Consider the following 23,304-nt stretch of genomic DNA (forward strand, 5'->3'; position numbering starts at 1 on the left):
GATGTTGAACATGTTCGGTATCCATCCATTAGCCAATTAGATAAGACATTGATCTCACTTGAACTAAAAAACTCGAAAGTTAGTAGTGAATGATGTTTTAAGGATTAATAGCAAATGAGAGCGCCCACCATGTTTCCCAACTCTTATTAACCGATCCTATAATTACATTCTCAAAACTTTTTTCAAAACATCAAATCAGCCAACTAATTCAATCTCGATAGTGAATGAGTTGTCGATTCTTAATTAAACTCTATGAATGAACACAAATTGGATTGAGTTATGTAAAGTTTTTGAATCAAACTTGAAATTTAGGGTTAAAGAATGGCTAACATATTATGTTAATATTCATTTTTCTTGTGAATACAAACAAGAAAAGGGAAGGTAATATCATACGTTTTGGGTGAGGAGGCACCGTACGTGCGGTTGTCCGTCCGTATCTCCTTTTCGTCCGTGATGCCCACAGGCCTCTCTCTTTTGCCTTTCAGTGTCTCCTCTGCTCTTCACCATTAACTCTCTGCCTTCCCATCTTCCCAAACCTTCTTCACATGGAAGCTTTGCCCTCCCTCACTTTCCTCGCTTCGACCCTTCTTTTAACTCGGTATGATCATTCATTTCCTATTCTTCTTGTTCTTCTTCATGTTTGTTCTTTTAATCCACGAGACTCTTCCAACCCATTTCTTTTTTCTTTGTTGTTATGCTTGATTTGATTTGATCTCCTTTTTGCTGCTGTTTTATTGTTTTTGCTTCCCTTTTGCAAATGGGTCATAAAAGTAGTTGTCGTCTGTTGTTTATGAATATGAAATTGGCATTTAATTTGGGAGGTAGTAATGGAACTACTGAAGTTCAATGGATGAGAGTGGTGGAACAGCAAGAGCTTGATTCAAGTTACTGTAAGCATTTGTATGTTCATAAGCTGAGAGTTTGAAGGAAGGGGAAATAGTAAGTTGTGGAAACATTTTTTTGCTCATTGCTTCTGATTAATCTACTACTCCTTGGATCTTGTTGGATTTTGGTTTAAGAGCCTCATGAACCTTTTATTTATAAAAAGAATCTGGGGTGGATTACAGTTATTATGAGATCCCACGTAGATTGGGGAGGAGAACGAAACATTCTTTATAAGGGTGTGGAAACCTCTTTCTAGCTGACGCGTTTTAAAAATCTTGAGAGGAAGCATGAAAGGGAAAGTCCAAAGAGGACAATATCTGCTAGCGATGGATTTGAGCCGTTACAGTTTTTGGTTGCATTTATCATTTATGGGTGCACCTGAGGGCATCAACATCTCTAAGAACACAAAAAATTGGTGCTTCCTGAATTCATGGAATGCTATAATCTGAGTTGATATGTTTCTTACAACTCTTTAATATCATCTGTTCTTTTCATATTTTCAGCCAAATCCTTTAGAAGGTTATCTTATGATGGAGTCTTGTGATTGCATTGACACCCAGTGGCCTCCTGATGAACTTCTAGTGAAATATCAGTATATCTCAGATGCGCTAATCGCATTAGCTTATTTCTCTATCCCATTGGAGCTCATATATTTTGTGCAAAAGTCTGCATTCTTTCCTTACAGATGGGTGCTTATGCAATTTGGTGCTTTCATTGTTCTCTGTGGAGCAACACACTTCATCAACCTTTGGACGTTTTCGACGCACTCGAAGACGGTGGCCATGGCGATGACTATTGCAAAAGTTGCTTGTGCTATTGTTTCGTGCTTGACCGCATTGATGCTTGTTCATATTATTCCTGATCTTTTGAGTGTCAAAACTCGAGAATTGATCCTTAAGAACAAGGCTGAAGAACTTGACAGGGAAATGGGACTTATTCTTACTCAAGAAGAAACTGGAAGGCATGTTAGAATGCTTACTCATGAAATAAGAAGCACGCTCGATCGAGATACGATATTAAAAACGACGCTTGTCGAGCTGGGAAAGACGTTGGGGCTTGAGGAATGTGCTCTGTGGATGCCATCACGGGCTGGCATAAGTCTACAGCTTTCACATGCCTTGAACTATCAGATACCAGTGGGAGCTCATATTCCTATAAACCTTCCTGTTGTGAATGATGTTTTTAAGAGTAATCGAGCCATACGTGTTCCCTACAACTGCCAATTGGCTAAGGTCAGGACTCCATATTTGGCACCTGAAGTTGTTGCTGTGCGAGTTCCTGTCTTGAACCTTTCAAATTTTCAAATGAACAATTGGCCTGATGGCTCTTCCAGGAGCTATGCTATAATGGTTTTGATTCTTCCTACTGGTAGCGCTCGGAAATGGCGAGATCATGAGTTGGAACTTGTCGACGTCGTCGCAGACCAGGTTTTGTGTGATTTATTGTTCTACTGCATCTGTACACTGCCCCTTAACTGGCATGTTTTGCATAACTTATGTTAGTTAAGTTAATGAGCAATTGGTTATTTGTAGTTCTAATGAACTGTATGAATTAGGTCCAATTTTGGGATAGGATGTTAGCAGCTGATGAACACGAATACCCATGTGACACTTAGGACACTTAGGATACGAATACCCAGCTGAGGGGAACGAAGCATTCCTTATAAGGGTGTGGAAACCTCTCCTTAGTAGACGTATTTTAAAATCGTGAGGCTGATGACGATATGTAATAGGCTAAAACGGACAATATCTATTAGCGGTAGGCTTGGGTTGTTACAAATAGTATCAGAGCCATACACCAGGCAGTACCAGCGAGGATGCTAGTCCCCAAGAGGGTAGATTGTGAGATCCTACATCGGTTGGAGAGCGGAACAAAGCATTCCTTATAAGGGTGTGGAAACCTCTCCCTAGTAGACGCGTTTTAAAATTGTAAGGCTGATGATGATGTGTAATGGGCTAAAATGGACAATATCTACTAGCGGTGGGCTTGGGTTGTTACAAATAGTATCAGAGTCATATATCGGACGGTACCAGCGAGGAAGTTAGCCCCAAAGAGGGGTGGATTGTGAGATCCCACATCAGTTGGTGAGGGGAACGAAACATTCCTTATAAGAGTGTAGAAACCTCTCTCTAGTAGACGCGTTTCAAAACCTTGAGGCTGACGACAATACGTAACGGGCTAAAACGGACTATATCTACTAGCGGTGGACTTGAACTGTTACAAATAGTATCGGAGCCATACACCGGGCAGTGCCAATGACGATGCTGGCCCCCAAGGGGGGTGGATTGTGAGATCTCACATTGGTTGGAGAGGAGAACGAAGCATTCCTTATAAGGGTGTGGAAACCTCTCCCTAGTAAACACATTTTAAAACCGTGAGGCTGACGACGATACATAATGAGCTAAACCGGATAATATATACTAGCGGTGAGTATGGGTTGTTACACGAAAAATGTCATGTTTGTTGGCTATTCAATCCAGAAAGTGATAGGAGCAGCTCTCTACATTTTGATTTTGGCAATTGAACATGCTTCACTTTGTAAGTCATGTCATATATCACTTGTCTTCAAGATTCAGACAAAATTGTCTGGTTTGCACCACACAAACACACACACAGACACACTCCTTTTGTTTCCCGTCTTGTCTTCATGTTTCCTTGTACTAATCACCCATCAGGAATTTGAAATCCATATAGGTAGCTGTAGCTCTTTCACATGCTGCAATTCTTGAAGAGTCTATGCACGCCCGCGATCAGCTCGTGGACCAAAACGTAGCATTGGATTTAGCTCGAAGAGAAGCAGAGATGGCGGTTCACGCTCGTAACGACTTCTTGGCTGTCATGAACCATGAAATGAGGACGCCAATGCACGCAACAATCGCTCTTTCGTCCCTACTTTTGGAGACCGAGCTGAGTCCAGAACAAAGAGTGATGATAGAAACAATACTTAAGAGTAGTAATCTTCTAGCCACACTGATTAATGATGTCTTGGACCTTTCTAGACTCGAAGATGGTAGTTTGGCATTGAACATAAGATCATTCAACCTCCATGCTATTTTCAAAGAGGTGAGTTTTGAAGTCCGAGGTTGTCTCAATCATTAGATCTTGTTCTAACATCATGAAGCTTGAACTGCAGGCAATGGATCTTATCAAGCCCATTGCTTCGGTTAAGAAGCTGTCGATGGCGTTGATGTTGGCCTCGGATTTGCCCGTCTGTGCCGTTGGTGACGAGAAGCGACTTATGCAAATCATCTTGAACATCGTCTGTAATGGGGTGAAGTTTACTAAGGAAGGTCATGTTTCAATCATAGCATCTGTTGCAAAACTTGAGTCTCTGAGAGATTGGCGCGCTCCCGAGTTCTATCCGATGCAGTCCGACCGCCATTTCTACCTCCGAGTTCAGGTTGATATCATCTGATATGGTTGAATTATGAGGAACATATTCATTCATTGTTCTAAATCATTTTGTTCTGTTCTTTCTGCTTCTCAGGTTAAAGATTCAGGATGTGGTGTTCTTCCCCGAGACATTCCTCATCTGTTTACCAGATTCACTCAACTTCGATCACGATCTAGCCGAACAAATGGTGGGGTTGGACTCGGATTGGCTCTTTGTAAACGGTATGCCTCGGATCACCCAACATACAAAATTTAAAAATACTACTGTAACAGCTCTCAAGCCCACCATTATCAGATATTGTCCTCTTTAAGCTTTTTCTTGTGGGCTTCCCCTCAAGGTTTTTAAAATGTATCTGCTAGAGAGAGGTTTCTACGCACTTGTAAAGAATGTTTCGTTCTCCTCCCCAACCGATGTGGGATCTCATAATCCACTCCCGCCACCTCCCCTTCAGGGCCCAACATCCTTGTTGGCACTCATTCCTTATTCTCGTTGGCATATCGCCCGATGTCTGGCTTTGATACCATTTGTAACCGTCCAAGCCCACCGCTAGTAGATATTGTCTCTTCAAGTTTTCCCTTTCGGGCTTCCCTTAAAGGTTTATAAAACGCGTCTGCTAGTGAGAGGTTTCCACACCCTTGTAAAGGATATTTCGTTGTCCTCCCCAACCAACGTGGGATCTCATAATTCACTCCCTTTAGGGCCCAGCGTCCTCGTTGGCACTCGTTCCCTTCTATTCGCGGTCACATCTCCCGGTGTCTGGTTCTTATACCATTTATAACAATTCAAGCCCACCGCTAGCAGATATTATCCTCTTCAAGCTTTTCCTTTCGGGTTTTCCATCAAAGTTTTAAAATGCGTCTAGGGAATAGTTTTCACACCCTTATAAAAGATGTTTCGTTCTCCTTCCAACCAATGTGGGATTCACAACCATTTTCTCTTATAAGCTATCCAATCTCTTGAATCATGAGTTGACTTACTTGCTAGTTTTTCTTGATCTATTTTCACATGGGTTGTTGGATTCAGGTTTGCAAATCTCATGGGAGGTCACATATGGATCGAGAGCGATGGCCCCGAAAAAGGTACGACAGGCGTGTTCATCGTCAAACTCGGGATCTGCAATGCTAATCCAAATGACTTATCAATCAAGCGAGTCGCCTCCGTTGTAAATCACAGAAGTGCAGATCTCCATGGACACAGACCAATCTTCAGAGAAACCGATCAAGTCGCCTTTTCCAGTTCACGATATCAAAGAAGTCTCTGAACTTCGATGCACATTCCGAGCACCGGCTGCTGCGCAGTTGCTTCCCGAACAACATGGATCATTCATTTGAGAAGAAAACACAAGGTCGCTGAATTTGCAGCCATAATGTTTAGTATAACAAATGTACCCTACAATTCTTGAAGATGAACAGTTTGTGGTATTTTTATTCTAAAAATTTAAAGTCAATCACCGTACAAAAGAATCGATCATCATCCCAAGCTATACATTTAGCCTTTGGAATATCATTAGATATATATATATATATATAACAAATTCTTTCTGTTTCCTACTCCGTCAAGCCGCTGGTGTACGGAACGCCGGTCTGCGGCAGCCAATCATCCGCCAAGACAAAGTTCGCCGCCGTGAAATTCCCAGCATCAGTATCATTAATCAAATGAAATCCCAGCCAATTCACCCTCTCCGACGTGTTAGATCCCGGCCCAAAATTCCCAAATTCCGCATAATACGAAGTGTTCAAAGCAAAATCCTTATCCCAAGCCCTCCACCCCGCCGGATTAATTAGCTCATCCATGAAGCTCTGCAAATACACCGTCCTTGAATATTCCTTCCACGGTCGTCCGAGGAACGTTTTCACAGTGACGCCGGTGTTGTTCGCGAGGTCGTCAGCGGCGGTGATCCGGCAGTTATGGATGGAGGTTCCGGTGTTCTGATTTGGGTCGGTCCGGCCTTGAGCAGTGATGGCGTTGAACTGGTTCGCCATAGGAAGACGAGGGTAGATGTTGCAGTTCTGGAAAACGACGGCGGCGTTGCCGAAGATGAAGTCGACAGTGCCGTAGATGTCGCAGTCGCGGTAAAATTGGCGGAGGGAGTGAGTGTATAAGGTGTCTTGGTAGCCTTCGAAGCTGCAAAGGTAGAAAGTGGATAAGTCGGCGCCGTTACGGACGGCGACGGCTTGGTGCTTTATTGCTCCGGCGGTGTTTCTGAACGTCATGTTGACCGCCACAAATCCGGGTCCCACCACCGCTGGTAAAAAAAAAAAAAAAAATTAAAATTAAAAATTAAAAATTAAAAATCTATTTTAAGACATTTAAAATTAATTAATAACCAAATTGAAAATTCAACTAATTAATTAAACACTAACCAAACGTGGCGGAATTGAAAGTGGTCCAGCCGTCAACGACGCTCCGATTACCAGTGATAACGGTCTGATTAATACCATCTCCGATCATCATCAAATACCGTTTATTCTTCGCAATCGACACGTATTCCTCGTAAACTCCGACCGACACAAAGATCAAGAAATAGCCGTCGGTCGGAGCAGAGTTATTCGGCGCCGCCGCAATCGCTTCGTTAATTGTCGTGAAATTCCCGCTGCCGTCTTGGCTGACAATGACGATGTCTCTAATCGAAATCTGGTCGTCGCCGCCGTCGTCAGTCTGCAGCAGATTCCGGCGCGTCGCCATCTCGTAAATCGCTTTCGCTCTGTTCGACATTTTGAGTGACATCCGACCGTTTCTAAACCCGCCCTGACTCCCGGCCGCCGTCCATGTCGACCGTTTCTTCTTCTTCGGAACCCAACCTGCCGGAAATCAATAAATTAAAAAATATATATATATATATATATATATATTATTTTGAATTATATTTAATTTTAATAACTTATTAATTAGAATAAATAAATAAAATTAAAAAAAAAAAATATATATATATATATATATATATATAAACCTTTGGTAAATAAAGCCAAGGACATAGAGTACAGCTTGGTGTCAGAGGCAAGTGGGAGGGCAAGGCCATTTTTGACGGACCACGAACCCGCCGTCGCCTTGAGCCCATCCAAACACGTCTGCTGGTTCGTCAATATCGCACTCAACAAGCTCTGTACGTCGTCCGCCTTCATCTCCGACAGCTTTGAACTCGTCGTATTCACCGTCCGGAACGACGTCGTTAAGTAATCAATATTCAGTCCCGCTAACAGCTGGCAGTCTTCCAGTGCTCGGACGGCGGGGACCGTCAACGACGACCGTGACCGGAGGTACTTTTTGACTAGCCGGAGAAACTTTTGCGAGGATGAGAGGGATTTTCTGAAAGATGAGCGGCCGTATGAATAGACATTGCCGGTTTGGTTGGGGAGGGTGGATTTGCAGTAGGAGGGGTCGGGGGTGGAGGTGCAGACGGAGGCGGAGGCGGCGGAGAGGGGAATTTGAGCGGTGGTTATGTAGAGGGAGAGGAGGATGAGAGAGGAGAATGTGGTGGCCGCCATTGGAGAGAGAATTGGTGGTTTGGGAATTGGGAATTGGGATTTGTGTGCAATTTATAGGAGGAGAAGGGAGGTGGGTTTTTCTTAAAACTATCAAACTCAATGTTTGTTGGTGTGTACGTTGTCTTTTGACAAAAGCACTAAAACTTCTACTTAATTAGATATCGACACGACATGTTATTACGATCGTCCTCGTAATATGTTTGAAGATATTGTCTACTTTGACTCGTTATATATCGCTATGAGCCTCGTGATTTTAAAACGTGTCTAGTGTGGAGAGATTTCTTCACTCTTATAAATAATGCTTCGTTTCACTCTCCAACTAATGTAGGATCTCACAATTCGTCCTCGTTGGGGGCTAGCGTCTTTAATGTAGGATCTCATAGTCTGCCCTCATTAGGGTCTAGTGTCGTTGATGTAGGATCCCACAATCCACCCTCATTAGGGGCTAGCGTCCTTGCTGGCACACCGCTCGATGTTTGACTCTAATGCCATTTGTAACAATTCGAGCCCACTGTTAATAGATATTGTCCGCTTTGACCTATTACATGTTGTCATCAGCCTCGTGATTTTAAAACATGTTGTAATGTTTCATTCCCTTCTCCAACTGATGTGGAATCTCACAATCCACCTCCCTTGAAGGCCCAACGTTCTTACTAGCACATAGCTCGTTGTTTGGTTCTGCTCCTGTTAACTGATATTGTCCGCCTTAGCCCACTACGTATCATCGTCATCCTCACAGTTTCTAAAACACATCTATTAACGAGAGATATTCACACTCTTATAAGAAAATGTTTCGTTCCCCTCTTCAACCGATATGAGATCTCGCACTCAGATTAGTTCAAATTCTTGAGATGACAAAGCATGACTACTATTCGATGGATGTTTTCTATTGAGAAGAATATCCTGAGATTTTTAACCGTACCAAAGAAGTAAACCAATTATTTGATTGATATATATTTTTTCAATTACCCTAATTATGTTCCATTAAAAAAATTATTTAGTGAGACCGTGACGATACGATAATAATTTAAAGCACAAGAAATTGAAATAAATAAATGAGAAGGAGAAAGTCAAAATAGCGCGTTGATATTACGGACAAACAAGAAAGGGGAAAAGGTGACAAGATTTGCAAGCTGTCCGGCAGATGTTTTTATTTTATTTTATTTATTTATTTTTAACAAAATCAATTTAGTATTTAGTTTGTTTCTCAAATTATAATTCCCTTATCCAATGCAATCGGTATGGGATCTTGTTTCCTTATACGTATTCTTTTTAATTTTAATCTAATAATCTATTTATAAACTAATTTTAAATTATAAAAAATAAAAAATAAAAAATAAAAACCCACACGTCTTTTTATTTATTTATTTATTTATTATTATTTTATTAAAAAAAGATGAGAGATCCAACAAGAAATAAGAAATATTTTTCAAATAATATTAATAAAATTTAAATAATGGAAATTGAATCATACCCAAACCACCAACCCTTTATGCTTTATATCTTATAAAAAAAATTAATTTTAATTAATTTTTTTTATTAAAAAAAAAAAAAAAAAAAAAAAAAAGACAAACAAACAAAGGGTAACAACAAAAAAAAAAATGTTTTTGTCTCAGTTTTTACGTTAACGAACGAGTTTTCACACCCTTATAAGAAATGTTTCGTTCTTTTATATTTGCTGATGGTGGACTTTGACTATTACACGAACGTTCTTCGACTTGACATGTGGTGATATGTTTTTGTCTCATATAATGCTATTAATGACTATTGTGATCGATAAAAATATCTTTAATCTTGTGTCTAATCTAGTCAAAATGTTTAGCATTTAGTCACCGTCATTACCTAAATAAACGCCTATTTAAATCATTTAGTTTTTTTTTTTTTACAATAACCGAAATTAAATGCGTAAAAAACACAATTATTAAAGCACTAGAGAAAAAATAATTGGTTAAAAAAAAGTTGGAATGTCACGTTATTGAAATAATAATAACAATAATAATAATAATAAAGCGAAAAAAAAAGTACATTAAGGGTATTGCGTGTAATACATGTAAATTACTCGACGCGGGACCTGACCACGTGTAGTTCACGCGACCCACTTTTCTAATTATTCATTTATTCACAATTAAGTTTAAATTCTTAATAAATTGTTTTATAACATTTAATTTAATTTAAGATAAATTATAAATTTAATCCATTCCAATATTTTATACCTTATAATTATAAGTTTGTGTCACATACTTTGATTAAGAATATGTTATTATCGTTTAATGAATAATGCACCTAATATTGTGATAAGATAAGGAATCAATACAAGGGGAATAAGATTCGGATTACCTTGTTGATCGAATATCTCAAGGCAAGAACACTTGATTGAGATTCGAATCACTCCACAAGCAAGATCGATCATGTCTAGCTTGAATGACTCTTGTTGATCAAATATCTCAAACACTTGTTTGAGATTCGAATCACTCCACAAGCAAGATTGATCATGTCGAGCTTGAATGATTCTACATGCAATCTAAACTACATAGAATTGCAAAGAAACTTAGCCATTGGCTAAAGAAAAGCACAAATGCTTCTTTTAATATATTTTCCAAGTCTGCCTTACAAATACAACATACATGGCTCAAAAATGAAACTAGTTAAGGTATTCCTAACATTCCTACTTTATGGCCATAATTAGCCATTATGTAAATGTAACCGAAATTAAATAACAAGTCTTAAAATACAATAACTCTAAATTATAACCCACCCAAAATTTATAACAATCAAACTTCGTTCTTCTTCAATGTAACATGAATTGAAACATCTTTTGATAATTTTGACAGCCTTTTCTTCACATCTTCATTGAAGTATATTGTATGATTGATGTCTCTTGGTTCATATCATATTGTATAGTCATTTTATTTCATTTAATAAAATTCCTTTTTTAATCTGTATTTTCAGAAATTAATATATAAATTAAAATAATGGAGCGTGACAAATATTATGAAAAAAATAATATGGTTGACTTGGAATTCCATAACATGGTTGACTTGGAGTGTACAAAACCGCGTCTAGTAATTAAATTAATTTATTTTCAAAAAAAAAAAAACTTTTGACATAGTCAACTCCATGCAAATATTAATTAATAAAGTCTCGGTGGTATTAGGTTTACATGCTTAATGCAGTCCAAAAAAAGGTGCTTGCATGTTCTGCAAAATTACGTGGATATTTTCTTTTTTATAGTTATTATTTTTTAATATAAAATTAATTTATATCGAGATATGAACATATGACTTATAAGTGAGAAATCGATCGTCCAATCAATAAATTATGTTCGAATTACGATAAAAAATATATTTTAAAATGGTATATTTTGAATTTTGAAATTTATATTTTTTTTCTAATTTTTTCACAAATACTAAATTAAAACCCATTATTATTATTATTATTATTTTTTTTTTTTTTTTGTAAACTCTAAATTTCAATCATTATGTATTAACATAACTAACTAAATATGAAATATCTATATTAGGTATATTTAATATTGGTACTATTGTTAAATAATAATAATGAAAATAATTAATTAGGTGAAGTTTGACGAAATTATAAATATTAAAAATTGAAGATTTTAAAATTAATGAAATTAGACTTATTTTAACTCATTTTAAAAACAAAATAATAATTATAATAAAAAGAATTTGAAAAAAATAACAATAATAACTTAATAATGATTGAAATTCTACTCTAATTAATTTCAATATCATATTCCTAATAATTGTTGAAACACATTTATTAATTAATAACATAAATTAGAAATTGACTTTCAAAATTACAAAATATATATATATATATATATATATATATATATATATATATTATGAGTCTGATTTGTTAGACGAACACGACTCTCCACAATGGTACTATAGAGCATAAGCTCTCATGGCTTCCCCAAAAGGAAAGTCATGAGAGCTTATGCTCAAAGTGGACAATATCATACCATTATGGAGAGTCGTGTTTGTCTAACATGGTATGAGAGTCATGCCCTAAACTTGGTCGTGCCAATAGATTGGTAAACCTTCAAATGTCAAACAAAGGACTCCAAAAGAAAAATGAGTCAACGTTCCTCGAAGGCATAGTAAAAAATGACTAAGACTCCAAAGGAGTCGAGCCTCGATTGAGGGGTTAGAGAATGATCATGTGTTTATAATCAAAGAATGATCACGAGAGCTTATGCTCAAAGTGGATAATATCATAGGAGAGTCGTGTTCAACTAACATGATTATTTAGCAAATAATTTATAATTATAATAATTATATGATTTTGGTAATAATTACAAATAGAGGCGTTTTGTTTTTCTTATTTAGTAAAATCCAAAAAATGATTCCAAAAGACAATTTGCTACAAATAAGGAAGAAAGATGCGAGTGGAATTGTGAGTATGAAGGGAAACAAAGGGACGTGATGGTTCAATCATCGAGGAATTAAGAATTTTTAACAAATCTCTTCCAAGATCTGTCCAATAACGTCAACTCGTTCGTATTGATATCGGTAGATCTCGGTGATTCATCTCGAGGGTACAACACAAGCTACCATACAGCTACTTTGGTTTCGTCCCGAACTTCTCCTTGATTCAGATTGTAAGACATATGTATGATAGAGACAGAGGGATATCTATTGATAAGACAGTTGAGCTCGACTTTCATTTTTTTTCATTCATATTCATAGCTTAGTTGATGTGCATGTATCTTTCTAACAAATGGCGTTTGACTTGACAATTGATATTATCACGCATAAATTAATATGAGTCATCTTAAGAGGTCACCCAACATAAAATTGCTTAAAGAAAAACACGTTTAACTATAAAGTTTCTATGATTACGCCACCAAAAAGGAATGTGCAAAATTATATCTTAAGGATGTCTCTCATTTGAATATGGTCTCGGTTCATATTGAGAATCGTTGGGAGATGAGTCCCACATCGACTAATTAAGAGGTTGATCATGAGTTTATAAGAAATGAATAGATCTCCATTAGTACAGGGCCTTTTTGGGGAAGTCCAAAACAAAGCCGTAAGAGTTAGTTATCCTTAAGGTGGACAATATCGTACCATTGTGAAGAGTCCATAATGGTGTTGTATTGCGTGTGGCTTTACCAACTTTGCAAGCTCCAACGGGATTTGAACTCAATAGTCAAAGCTGTGACGGTGATGCAAAGAATTTTCTTTTTTATATTTTAAATCAACATTTTCTTCCAAATGGTAATTCAAATTCAACCGACAAAATTAAATTTAATCGCTTTTTTTTAATCAAATATATTTTAAAATCTCAATCCAACACAATTTCCAACCTCTTTCTCCCTCCTTCTTCCAGTCTCTTCCCGGCGTCCCACCACCACCGCACGCACCGCCGGTTGTCCTTTGACGTCTCTCATAGTTCGCACACCCTACGCAACCATCGTCCTTTCACAGTTCGGTCCAATTCAACTTGGTTTGGTTCGATTTTAGTATTTAGGTTGTGGATGGTTAATTAGAACGGCTAAAACCAAAACTGCTATTACAAGGGATATTTGTTGAGGATTATTGGGAATGAGTCCAAGTGAGGAATACTATCTCCATTGGCACAAGACATTTTGGAAAAGTCCAGAGCAAAGCCACGAAAGCTTATGCTCAAAGTGGACAATATCATACCATTGTAGAGAGTCGTGATTTCTAACAATATTCAAGTGATTTATCGGGTTTGGGGTTGAACCTTCAATACCTTTAGTTGTCATTGTGGGCTTTGATACTAACTAAAACGTTTGAAGTCAACTTGCATACATCTGGACTAATCTCACGGCCCGATTTTTTTTTTTTTTTCATTAAAAGCCTTCTCATTTTCTTATTGATATGTATTTATTATATTTTTTATATGAAAATGACACTTTAAGAGTTATTAATAAGTAGTTTTATTTTTCATGTATTTTGAGGGAAACATATTAATACAAATAAAATTTTAATCATAATTACAACATAAACCGACCTTAGCTCAGTTGGTAGAGCGGAGGACTGTAGTGTGATTGCAGCTTGATCCTTAGGTCGCTGGTTCGAATCCGGCAGGTCGGAAATCTTTTTTGTTCAAATAATCTTTTTATTCCGACATTTTTTTAAATAGTTTATTAATTTTATCATTTTATTTAATGTTTATATGACAAAAATGTATCATTTTGTCATATTATTAAACTAGAAAAACAATAAATTTATGTTTGAATCATATCACTAAAGTTTGTAACGTAATTTTATGATCCAATATTACAAAACAAACTTCAATAATAAGTAATAGACGGATTAAAAAAAAATTAATATGTCAATATAAGAATAATTTTGACAAATTCTAATCGACCCAACTCAATTGTACTCTAGAAAGGCTCGAGAAAGGCAAATGGTAGGTTTAGTTTCTTCGATTATTTCATTGAAAAAGTTGCATAGGGAAGAATGTGAACCCTATCTTCATTTCATGTGTATAATAGAGAAAGTAGATAAAAAAAAAAAAAAAAAAAAAAAAAAAAAAAAAACACAAGAACATGAATCCTTTAGGTTTGCATGTGCAAATGGAAGAGAGGCAAGTGATTGATGATTGCTCAATATTTTAATTTGGGCCTACCTATCCTTTCAATCAAACATCCACTTTTCCCAAACACATCAAAAGTTTTCCAATTTAGATCCAAAACGCCCCTACGACGTCATCTTTTAAGACTAGAAACAATCGTCTAGGTTCTTTCAGCATTTTTTTTTGTCATAATTTACCTGTATTATAAGAAAATTTTATAAACGTCACCCAACGTAAAATTATTCAAGATAAAACACGCTTAATTATAATTTTTATGATTGAGTCATCGAAAAATAAGATGCACTTTCAATCGTTTTAAGGTTTTTTTAGTTATCCTATCTTGTTTCATTAATGTCTGCCTCCTCTTTTATTCAGATGTCATATGCAACCTTTTGATCCACAGTATAATACTTTAATAAGTTATTATAAACATTATTATTACTCTTACTCTTGGGATAAATCTAACCTCTTCCTCTGTTCCCGCCTACGTATATGGGATATTTTAAGAAGTGAACATCTTTCTTAGTCGCAGGGTCGGGGAAAGAATAGGAAAGGTGATTCACTATATTTCTGACCAGGAACGGGCCCTATCACAAGAATATTTTTTAGTGGGACGATAGCTACAGATTGTCCATCTTTTCTTTAATCTCGGGAGAAATACGATCGGGGGCTAATTCAAATCCTTTGGGTAAAATAAGAACAACCCCACATTCAAACCGCCCCTTTCCCCATTTGCAACAACTTGTTTCAGTTGCATATCATAAAAAGAATTCGAACAACTGCTCCAAATACAGTATCAGAGCTATATTTACATAAAAATTTTGTATGAATTTTATTATTTCGGGTAAATGGCCATCCGATTTTGAATAAATCCATGAACCTTACCTAAGAAATTTTTATTATTTTTTATTTTCAAATATTTTTAAAGTTTTTAAAAGAATTTAAAGGTATTTTTGAAATTTTATAAAAATTTAAGAATATTGTGAAATATAAATTAATAGTTAAATGTTTTAAATTCTTTTTAATTTTTTTTTAATATTTAAGAATATTATTAAAAAATTTGGAGAACATGCACAGTTAACATAGTATTTTTTTTATTTATTTATAAATTTAGCATTTTTTTTTTAATTTTGATTTTCCCATTGTTTTTTATTATTCTTTGACTGTCTCATCCCCGCTGCCAATAACAGCTTTTTCAGAACCAAATTAATTAAATAAATAAATAACTATTTCCTAAAAATTGGGCAACTCCAAATAATATTATATTATATTAATTGTGCGTTGCTCGAGAACGTTTTGGACGCAAATTTCTGATTGGTCCAATAATAATAATAACAACATTAATAATTAAAAAACATGTTTTTTTTTCATAGCCATATTTTGTTGTTTTTTTCTTTGCTTTATTTTAACTTATCCTTTTAAATCATTCCACTTAATATTATCTTTTATCTAAATTAAATTCCATAATTTCCGTAAAATTATTTCAAGCAAAACATACTTTACTGTTGAGTTCTTATGATTGAGCTACTGGAAAAAAAATGTTCATTGGTAAGTCATCGAGAAGAAATGTGCACTCTCCTGATATAATAATTTCTTAGTCATCTTATTGTTAGAATCGTACTCATTTGTATGATATCGATTCATTCATGTACTCTTCATTTATTCCGACAAAGAATGTCACAAGTCTTGTCACATACTCATAAATGCCCTCATTTGGTTTCAATTAAACAAGAATTTCAAAAGCTTATGGCTTTAATCATTATTGAAATTTCCCCAATTTTTCCTTTATAAACGTACTCATCAGCAACACAGAAAGCTGCTCCAAAGCCCTTTCCTTCAAGAGCTTCTTCATCAATGGCTGCCCTCGGACCTCTGTTTTTCATCCTCTTCCTCTGTTTCTTCCCCTGCAACAATGGCTTCCCTACTCACCGCCATCCCCATTCTGCCCACCATAACTACCGAGACGCTCTCACCAAATCCATCCTCTTCTTTGAAGGCCAGAGATCCGGCAGGCTCCCGCCCAATCAGAGGATGACTTGGCGGCGCAACTCCGGCCTCTCTGACGGCGCTGCCATGAAGGTATTTCCCGATTTGGTTTGTTCTTTGAGTTTTGATTCTTTATTTCAACTCAAAATGTGAATTTATGAAGTGGGTTTTGGTTGGATTTAACTGGTTTTATGGAAATGTAGGTCGATTTAGTCGGCGGTTACTACGATGCCGGCGACAATGTGAAATTTGGGTTTCCGATGGCGTTCACCACCACCATGCTTTCATGGAGTGTTCTTGAGTTCGGTGGGTTGATGAAAGGGGAGCTTCAAAATGCTAAACAAGCCATTTATTGGGCCACTGATTATCTCCTCAAAGCCACCGTTCATCCCGACACCATTTACGTTCAGGTCGGCGATGCGAACAAGGACCATGCCTGTTGGGAGAGGCCAGAGGACATGGACACTCCCCGAAGTGTTTTCAAGGTGGACAAGAACAACCCCGGCACAGAGGTCGCCGCCGAGACCGCCGCCGCACTTGCCGCCGCATCGCTGGTATTCCGACGGAGTGATCCTACTTACTCAAAGCTTCTGGTCAGAAGGGCCATGAGAGTAAGCTAAAAGACTAACCTTTATAGCTTTAGAAACAGAGTAAACAAGATTGAAACAGAGCATTTTGATTCAATTTCAAAATTCTCCCTTTTTCTTTGCAGGTTTTTGAGTTTGCTGATAAGTATAGAGGATCTTACAGCACTGGTTTGAAAAAATACGTGTGCCCATTTTACTGTTCCTTCTCTGGATATCAGGTAAAGCTACAAAAACTCTGTTTTTTACTCAAAAACAGAGCATTTAATGGGGAGCTGCTTGGGTTTGCAGGATGAGCTTCTATGGGGAGCTGCTTGGCTTCAGAGAGCCACCAAAAACCCCAAATATCTCAATTACATTCAAGTCAATGGACAGACTCTCGGCGCCGGGGAGTTCGATAACACGTTCGGTTGGGATAACAAGCACGCGGGAGCCCGAATCCTTCTCTCGAAGGTTCGAAAAACACCCTCTTTATATCTCTTCAATGGTATGATATTATGATAATGAACAACGTTGTTCGTGGTTTTTTATAGGCATTTTTGGTGCAAAAGATGCAATCTCTTCATGATTATAAAGGGCATGCTGATAATTTCATATGCTCTCTAATTCCCGGAGCTTCATTTTCCTCAACCAAATACACTCCTGGTTGGTTCTGTTCAATTTCTTAACGGCTACTTTTTTTGTGAAAATTTGAACAAAGTTTTGAACTTTAGTGTGTTTGGACAGGTGGGTTGCTGTTCAAAATGAATGATAGCAACATGCAATATGTTACATCAACTTCATTCCTACTCTTAACTTACGCCAAGTACTTGACCTCCGCCCGCACCGTGGTGAACTGCGGCACGACCATCACCCCGAAAACCCTCCATGCCATCGCTAAAAAGCAGGTACCTCGAAAACCCGCTCTCATTTGTTAGGAATCACAAACCTCCATAATGGTATGATATTATAAGACGCCACATCGGTCAGAAAGGAGAATGAAACATTCTTTATAAGGGTGTGGAAACCTCTCCCGAGACGTGTTTTAAAAACTTTGAGGAGAAGCTCAAAAGGGAAAGTCCAAAGAAGAACAATATATAAGGGTGTGGAAATCTCCCCTAGTACACGCATTTTAAGACCTCTAAGGAGAACCTCGAAAAGGAAATTTCAAAGAGGACAATCTACTGGTTGTTGGCTTGGCCCGTTATAGATATTGTCCACTTTGAGCCTTAACTCTTATGACTTTATTTTTGGTTTTCCAATAAGTCTCGTGCCAATGTAGACGTTATTCCTTATTTATAAATTTATGATCAACCCCTTAATTAGTAGACGTGGGAGTCCTTGAGGACCGTGCAAATTATTAATGTTGTATATTTGGGTGGTGTAGGTGGACTATCTTCTAGGGGATAACCCACAAAAGATGTCCTACATGGTGGGGTATGGGGCAAGGTACCCTAAAAGGATCCATCACAGGGGATCATCACTGCCGTCGATTGCATCCCATCCAGGGAAGATCCAATGCACGGCAGGGTTCAGTGTGATGAGCTCGGCCGCACCAAATCCAAACTTGCTGATTGGTGCAGTGGTGGGTGGGCCCGATAAGAACGACAGGTTCCCAGATCAACGGTCGGATTACGAGCAGTCTGAGCCCGCCACGTATATGAATGCACCTCTTGTAGGGTCACTGGCTTATCTGGCTCACTCTTTTGGCCAGCTCTAAGGGCACTCTCCCTCTAAACTAAGGGAGGGGTACCCCACATGATTACTATTATTAATGAAGAAAAAACGTGAGGGCACATGGCTAAAAGGGAAAGGCTTTGCCCTATACATTATTGACTTGGTTGGGGAGTGGTGGATTTCGATGTTTTTTTTTTCGGGTTCTCGAGTCAAATGATGATGTAAGAGTTTATAAGGAAACGTTTTACGAGCAAAGTTTCGTAGGTATGATATGTTTGATTTTTACTTAGATCATAAAATGGAATGAAAGCGTAACGTTATTATTATTATTATCGTCCTCGTTACTTGTTCAGACCTATCATGATTCTGTCTTTTTTCTTTAAATGTTACTATCGATTGTAACAGCTCAAAAACCCAAGTCTACTGTTAGTAAATATTGTCTGTTTTGTTTTGCGATGTATAACTGTAGTCTCATCGTCTTAAAACCCGTATGCTAGTGAGAGGTTTCCACACGACTGACTTCAATTGGGAATCGTCCATGTATCAATTCTCATGTTGTGTGTAAACTTCTTAAACTATCTTGACACTTCGTTGTTTGAAACGAACGGTTTAAGAATCTACGAACGTGAAACTATTTGAACGATCAATTACTTGGATGTTTAAGTTGGCTCGTGGATTTATTTCTCCTCGTTTCGTTACAATTTCACTTCCCAATTAATAATAAACTAAAAGGGAATAAAATTTCTTAGTATTAATTAAAGAAGATGTTGGGTTTTATGTCCTAAAACTCATAGTTTGTAAACAAAGATATATTCTATTTTCAATAAAGTTATTATTGTTGTTTATTCAGTAAAAATTGTTATTGAATAAAGTGAACTTTACGATCATTAATCTAAATCCAATAAACTAAGAACACTCTGGCTATAGTATGACTACTTGAATTATATGTAGAGACATAAGAGTGGATCAAGTTCAAGTATATAGTCAAAATGATCTATAGTATAAGGATAAGGCTGAGTACCTTATTCTGGGGACACTATGGATGCGGCCCACTTTTGTATATGATATAAACAATGCGATCACTAAATTGTGCATGTGGAGACATGTGAGTGGGGGCGTCCTATGCAATGAGTATTGCATAAGATCGGACCATGAAGAAAACCACTCTCACTTTATAAAGTCGTTTACTGTTGAGACTGATTTTCTTTTCATTCGATAACCTAGGTAACTCGGTTTTAATCCTGAGCTAACCATGAACTCCTATTTATTCGGAATTATCCTTAGATTTGCATGGGTGAGAGTGGCTCTAGTTCGCCGACTCAACAGGCCTCCCATTTCAGGGGTAAAACTGGGTGAATGGCTGGGGACGTGGGGTGCAAGACGGAATTCACTCCTACCCACTTTTAGGGATAGAAGAAAGGTAGTTCCCTTAAGCACTGACTCCAGGTCTTGAACAAGGGGCCCCACCCTCTCATTGGCCTGAGAGGGATTCGGTTTACTGGTTGGACCACAAACCAATTGTTTATTAGAGGATCAGTGAGACATAAGGAACAAGAAGTAACTTCAGGGGTAAAACGGTAAATTGACCCAACTCTAGTTACGAACAACCTGTGAAGGATCGACTTACTAATCATGGTTATATCAGATGGACAGAAATATATCTATAGTGAGGGGAGTGCAACTACTAGGCTATAGTGGAGTGTCCTAGTAGTTAACGAATATTGGTTAACCAGGTTAATGAGTTTAATCGGTTAATCTTGAATCGTTGGAGCCCATGATCTATAGGTCCATTAGGTCCCTCTGCTAGCTCATATCGGACTAAACCATAGAACAGTGTGACGAGTGAGTTCGAAGTGTTCGAATTCAAATTAGGGAATATGCGTTACATATATACGATATATTTAACCGCAATTTTATTTTATTTACGAATTAAACGAAAAGAGAGAATCTGAGATATTTAAATAAGATTTAAATATCTTAATCAATTATGTGTCGGAATTGATTGGGATTGGCATTTGAATTAATATTAAATATTAATTAAATTGTTTAATTAATTATTTAATGTTACTTTAATTTGAAATTCATTATTCAAATTAATTGTTGAATTAAAATGAAGAAAGTCAAAATGTTGACTTTCATCCCATTAAAATGAAGAAAGTCAAAATGTTGACTTTCATCTAATTAAAATGAAGAAAGTCAAAAGGTTGACTTTCATCTAATGGAAAAATCATGTTAGTGGAATTTTGAGGTGTCAAAATTTGGTTTAACCAAACTTGCATGTTTGCCAAATAAACCCCACAAGTTTGAGTGGAATTTTGAGTGTCAAAATTTGGTTAACTCAAACATGCATGCTTGCCACATAATCCCAAACATTTGAGTGGAATTTTAAGTGTCAAGATTTGGTGATCTCAAGTTTGCATGAACATGCAAACTTGACTCTTTAAATAGAGTGATCATGATACTTGGAAGGGCTTCTTCTTCATCTTGATAAAAAAAAACCTCTCACAAGCACTCTCTTTCACGTATACAAAATCCCTCCCAAGTTTAGTCACTCACCGGATTCCACAATCCCGTTCTAAGGCCGGAGAATAGTGGAGAAGACACTAGTGGTGGTTCGAAATCGGTTCGTGAGGCAAAAGGAGTTTGAACTACAAAAGGTTAGTATTTAAACTCATTAAGTTTTAATACTTATGAACATGCTAGTCATTTACAATAATTGATGTTCTAAAAGTGCCTAAGATCCAAATTGCTTCCGCATGTGTTATATTAACACCATCAAATCTTAACCGACCATATTTGGATTCCATTTATAAACAAAGCTATGATATTTGCCTAAGAATATATCAAGAATATTAAAATGTGTTGATATTACAACTTCCTAAAAGATATTACTTCCTAAAAAAAAAAATCAAACTTCTTAAAAAAATATCGTTCACGGGGTTTCTTTAAAAAAAATATGTCCATTTTATACGATCTTGTTCAATCATGCGTTCACAGTGTCACAATCGCACTCTTGCAGTAATAGATAGTGATTGTGCGACACTTGTTCTAATCTAACGAACAAGTTAGTCGTGTGAAATTTGCACTTCGCAGACAATCTCGGCATACCCTTAAGCCTCGAGTCACGTTTGAGAGAAATGTTTTAGAAAACGTGAAGAGTGAAATACGTTGAAAACAATTTTAAAGAAAACAATGCTATAAGCTAAAAGTGTGTAGACAACAATTACTTTGATAGCATATAATCAAGGTAGGAAGAATTGACATCAAGTCACATCCTCCTACGGTACATTTTGGGGCATGTTAGCTCTGACGGTATAGACATGATTTTGGTGACCAATCATACACTCGCGCATTGACACAACAATAATAGTAAAAACCTATCTAACATAAAAGCAAGTAAAATAGCTTTGTGATAAGGTAACCCTAATCCTCAGCACAACGATCCTAGATTTTGTTGAATCAAGAACCCTTGAATCAAGGTAATTAACACCCTTTGTAAGAAATTTGGATCAATCAAGAGATAAGGCTAGAATTATATCACTTCTTACGATCGAAAGATCTAGAAGCAAGATTTGGAATTTTGTTCTAAATTGAATCACTCCACAATCGAACTTGATCAAGGCTTGATTGAGTGACTCGGATGCAATTCTACCACAAGAATTGTTTGAAACTTAGAAATGCCAAAATTGATGCTCGGATTTCTAAGGAAAACGTCTAAATTCGAGATCTCAATTTCATTCATCCACCAATCTGATTTTTACATAACATATTGTGAGTATTTATAGTCTTCCGACAAAAGACATTTGTGGCCGGGATTTATTCCCGATCCCCTCTAATCTCCACAAAAGACGGAGTCAAATTGAACATTTGACCCTTACATAATTTATGAAATTAAAAATAATACATTACAACAAATGTTAGTAGCTAAGGAGACAAACTTGAAATACTGTTGTCTACATTTTAATACATTTTTTTAATCTTCTTGACAATAGGTCCATTTGGAACATCGTGATTTTAATTCTTATCAGTTTGGAACGGGCATGCAATCACAAACAACACGTCCTGGACATCCGACATGCAATCACAGACAACACGTCTTGAATAAGCATCGTCGTGACACATGACAATATGTCTTGGACATCTGACATGCAGTCATAAAATAAAGTGTTTTTATTTTTATTTTTTATTTGTTATGAAAAGATGAGATTCTTATCTTTTACACATCAAATTCAATGGAATTTGTTTTGAGTCAAAAGATTGTAAGGTAGAAAATGAAGAATATCTTCCCACAAATGAGTTATGAAAAGTATTTTTTTTTTTTTTTTTTTTTTTGGGAAAAAGTTAGATTCATATATAATGTTGAAGTATAGGATGCCTTTATTCGTTTTGTATTATTGAACGGATTGGATAAATGCAACCTTACGTGTTTATGCCCTATTGATATATACGAATTTTGTAGCCATTGACATACAAATAGTTACTCGAAGACGGGGCACTCACCCAAACCCTACATGTCGTTCTTTCACTCTGCTTTCAACATTTTCTTATATCTCCTATGTTATGATCATATTATCTGCAAAATCAATAGTTGAAAAGATATTAGACTCGAAATTGATCAGTAGAAATACTTCCTTTTTTGACCGAATATAAATGTGAAATTGGGTGAATATAAACCAGAATCGTTTGACTAAAATTGTATTCTTTCCTTCTCATCTTCTTCTTCTCCTTCAACTATTCTTCACCC

General features: G+C 36.8%; 3 protein-coding genes and 1 non-coding gene across 4 annotated transcripts; 3 read left to right on the top strand and 1 right to left on the bottom strand.

Moving 5' to 3' along the window:
* Window positions 1-163: 163 nt before the first annotated feature.
* Window positions 164-5,744, top strand: LOC111778184 (ethylene response sensor 1). Its single transcript, XM_023657871.2, has 6 exons — window positions 164-939; window positions 1,389-2,312; window positions 3,580-3,948; window positions 4,019-4,285; window positions 4,373-4,500; window positions 5,303-5,744. Exons 2-6 carry the CDS (start codon window positions 1,413-1,415, stop codon window positions 5,538-5,540), a joined length of 1,902 nt encoding a protein of 633 aa, XP_023513639.2. The 5' UTR covers window positions 164-939; window positions 1,389-1,412; the 3' UTR covers window positions 5,541-5,744.
* A 62-nt stretch (window positions 5,745-5,806) lies between these two features.
* On the bottom strand, window positions 5,807-7,794 carry LOC111778185 (putative pectinesterase/pectinesterase inhibitor 7). Its single transcript, XM_023657872.2, has 3 exons — window positions 7,230-7,794; window positions 6,643-7,080; window positions 5,807-6,524 (listed from the first exon to the last, which is right to left on the bottom strand). The coding sequence occupies exons 1-3, from the start codon at window positions 7,762-7,764 to the stop codon at window positions 5,827-5,829; spliced, it is 1,671 nt and encodes a 556-aa protein (XP_023513640.2). The 5' UTR covers window positions 7,765-7,794; the 3' UTR covers window positions 5,807-5,826.
* A 5,968-nt stretch (window positions 7,795-13,762) lies between these two features.
* TRNAY-GUA (transfer RNA tyrosine (anticodon GUA)) lies at window positions 13,763-13,850 on the top strand. The gene is given in 2 exon segments: window positions 13,763-13,799; window positions 13,815-13,850. It is a non-coding gene; the product is annotated as a tRNA-Tyr (tRNA).
* Window positions 13,851-16,134: 2,284 nt separating this feature from the next.
* LOC111778215 (endoglucanase 17) lies at window positions 16,135-18,889 on the top strand. The gene is made up of 7 exons (XM_023657909.2): window positions 16,135-16,413; window positions 16,524-16,931; window positions 17,033-17,125; window positions 17,196-17,357; window positions 17,438-17,549; window positions 17,631-17,791; window positions 18,271-18,889. The coding sequence occupies exons 1-7, from the start codon at window positions 16,189-16,191 to the stop codon at window positions 18,601-18,603; spliced, it is 1,494 nt and encodes a 497-aa protein (XP_023513677.2). The 5' UTR covers window positions 16,135-16,188; the 3' UTR covers window positions 18,604-18,889.
* The last annotated feature ends 4,415 nt before the right edge of the window (window positions 18,890-23,304 follow it).

Source organism: Cucurbita pepo, chromosome 17 (assembly GCF_057944985.1).
Source record: "Cucurbita pepo subsp. pepo isolate OVF chromosome 17, ASM5794498v1, whole genome shotgun sequence".
Lineage (NCBI taxonomy): Eukaryota > Viridiplantae > Streptophyta > Magnoliopsida > Cucurbitales > Cucurbitaceae > Cucurbita > Cucurbita pepo.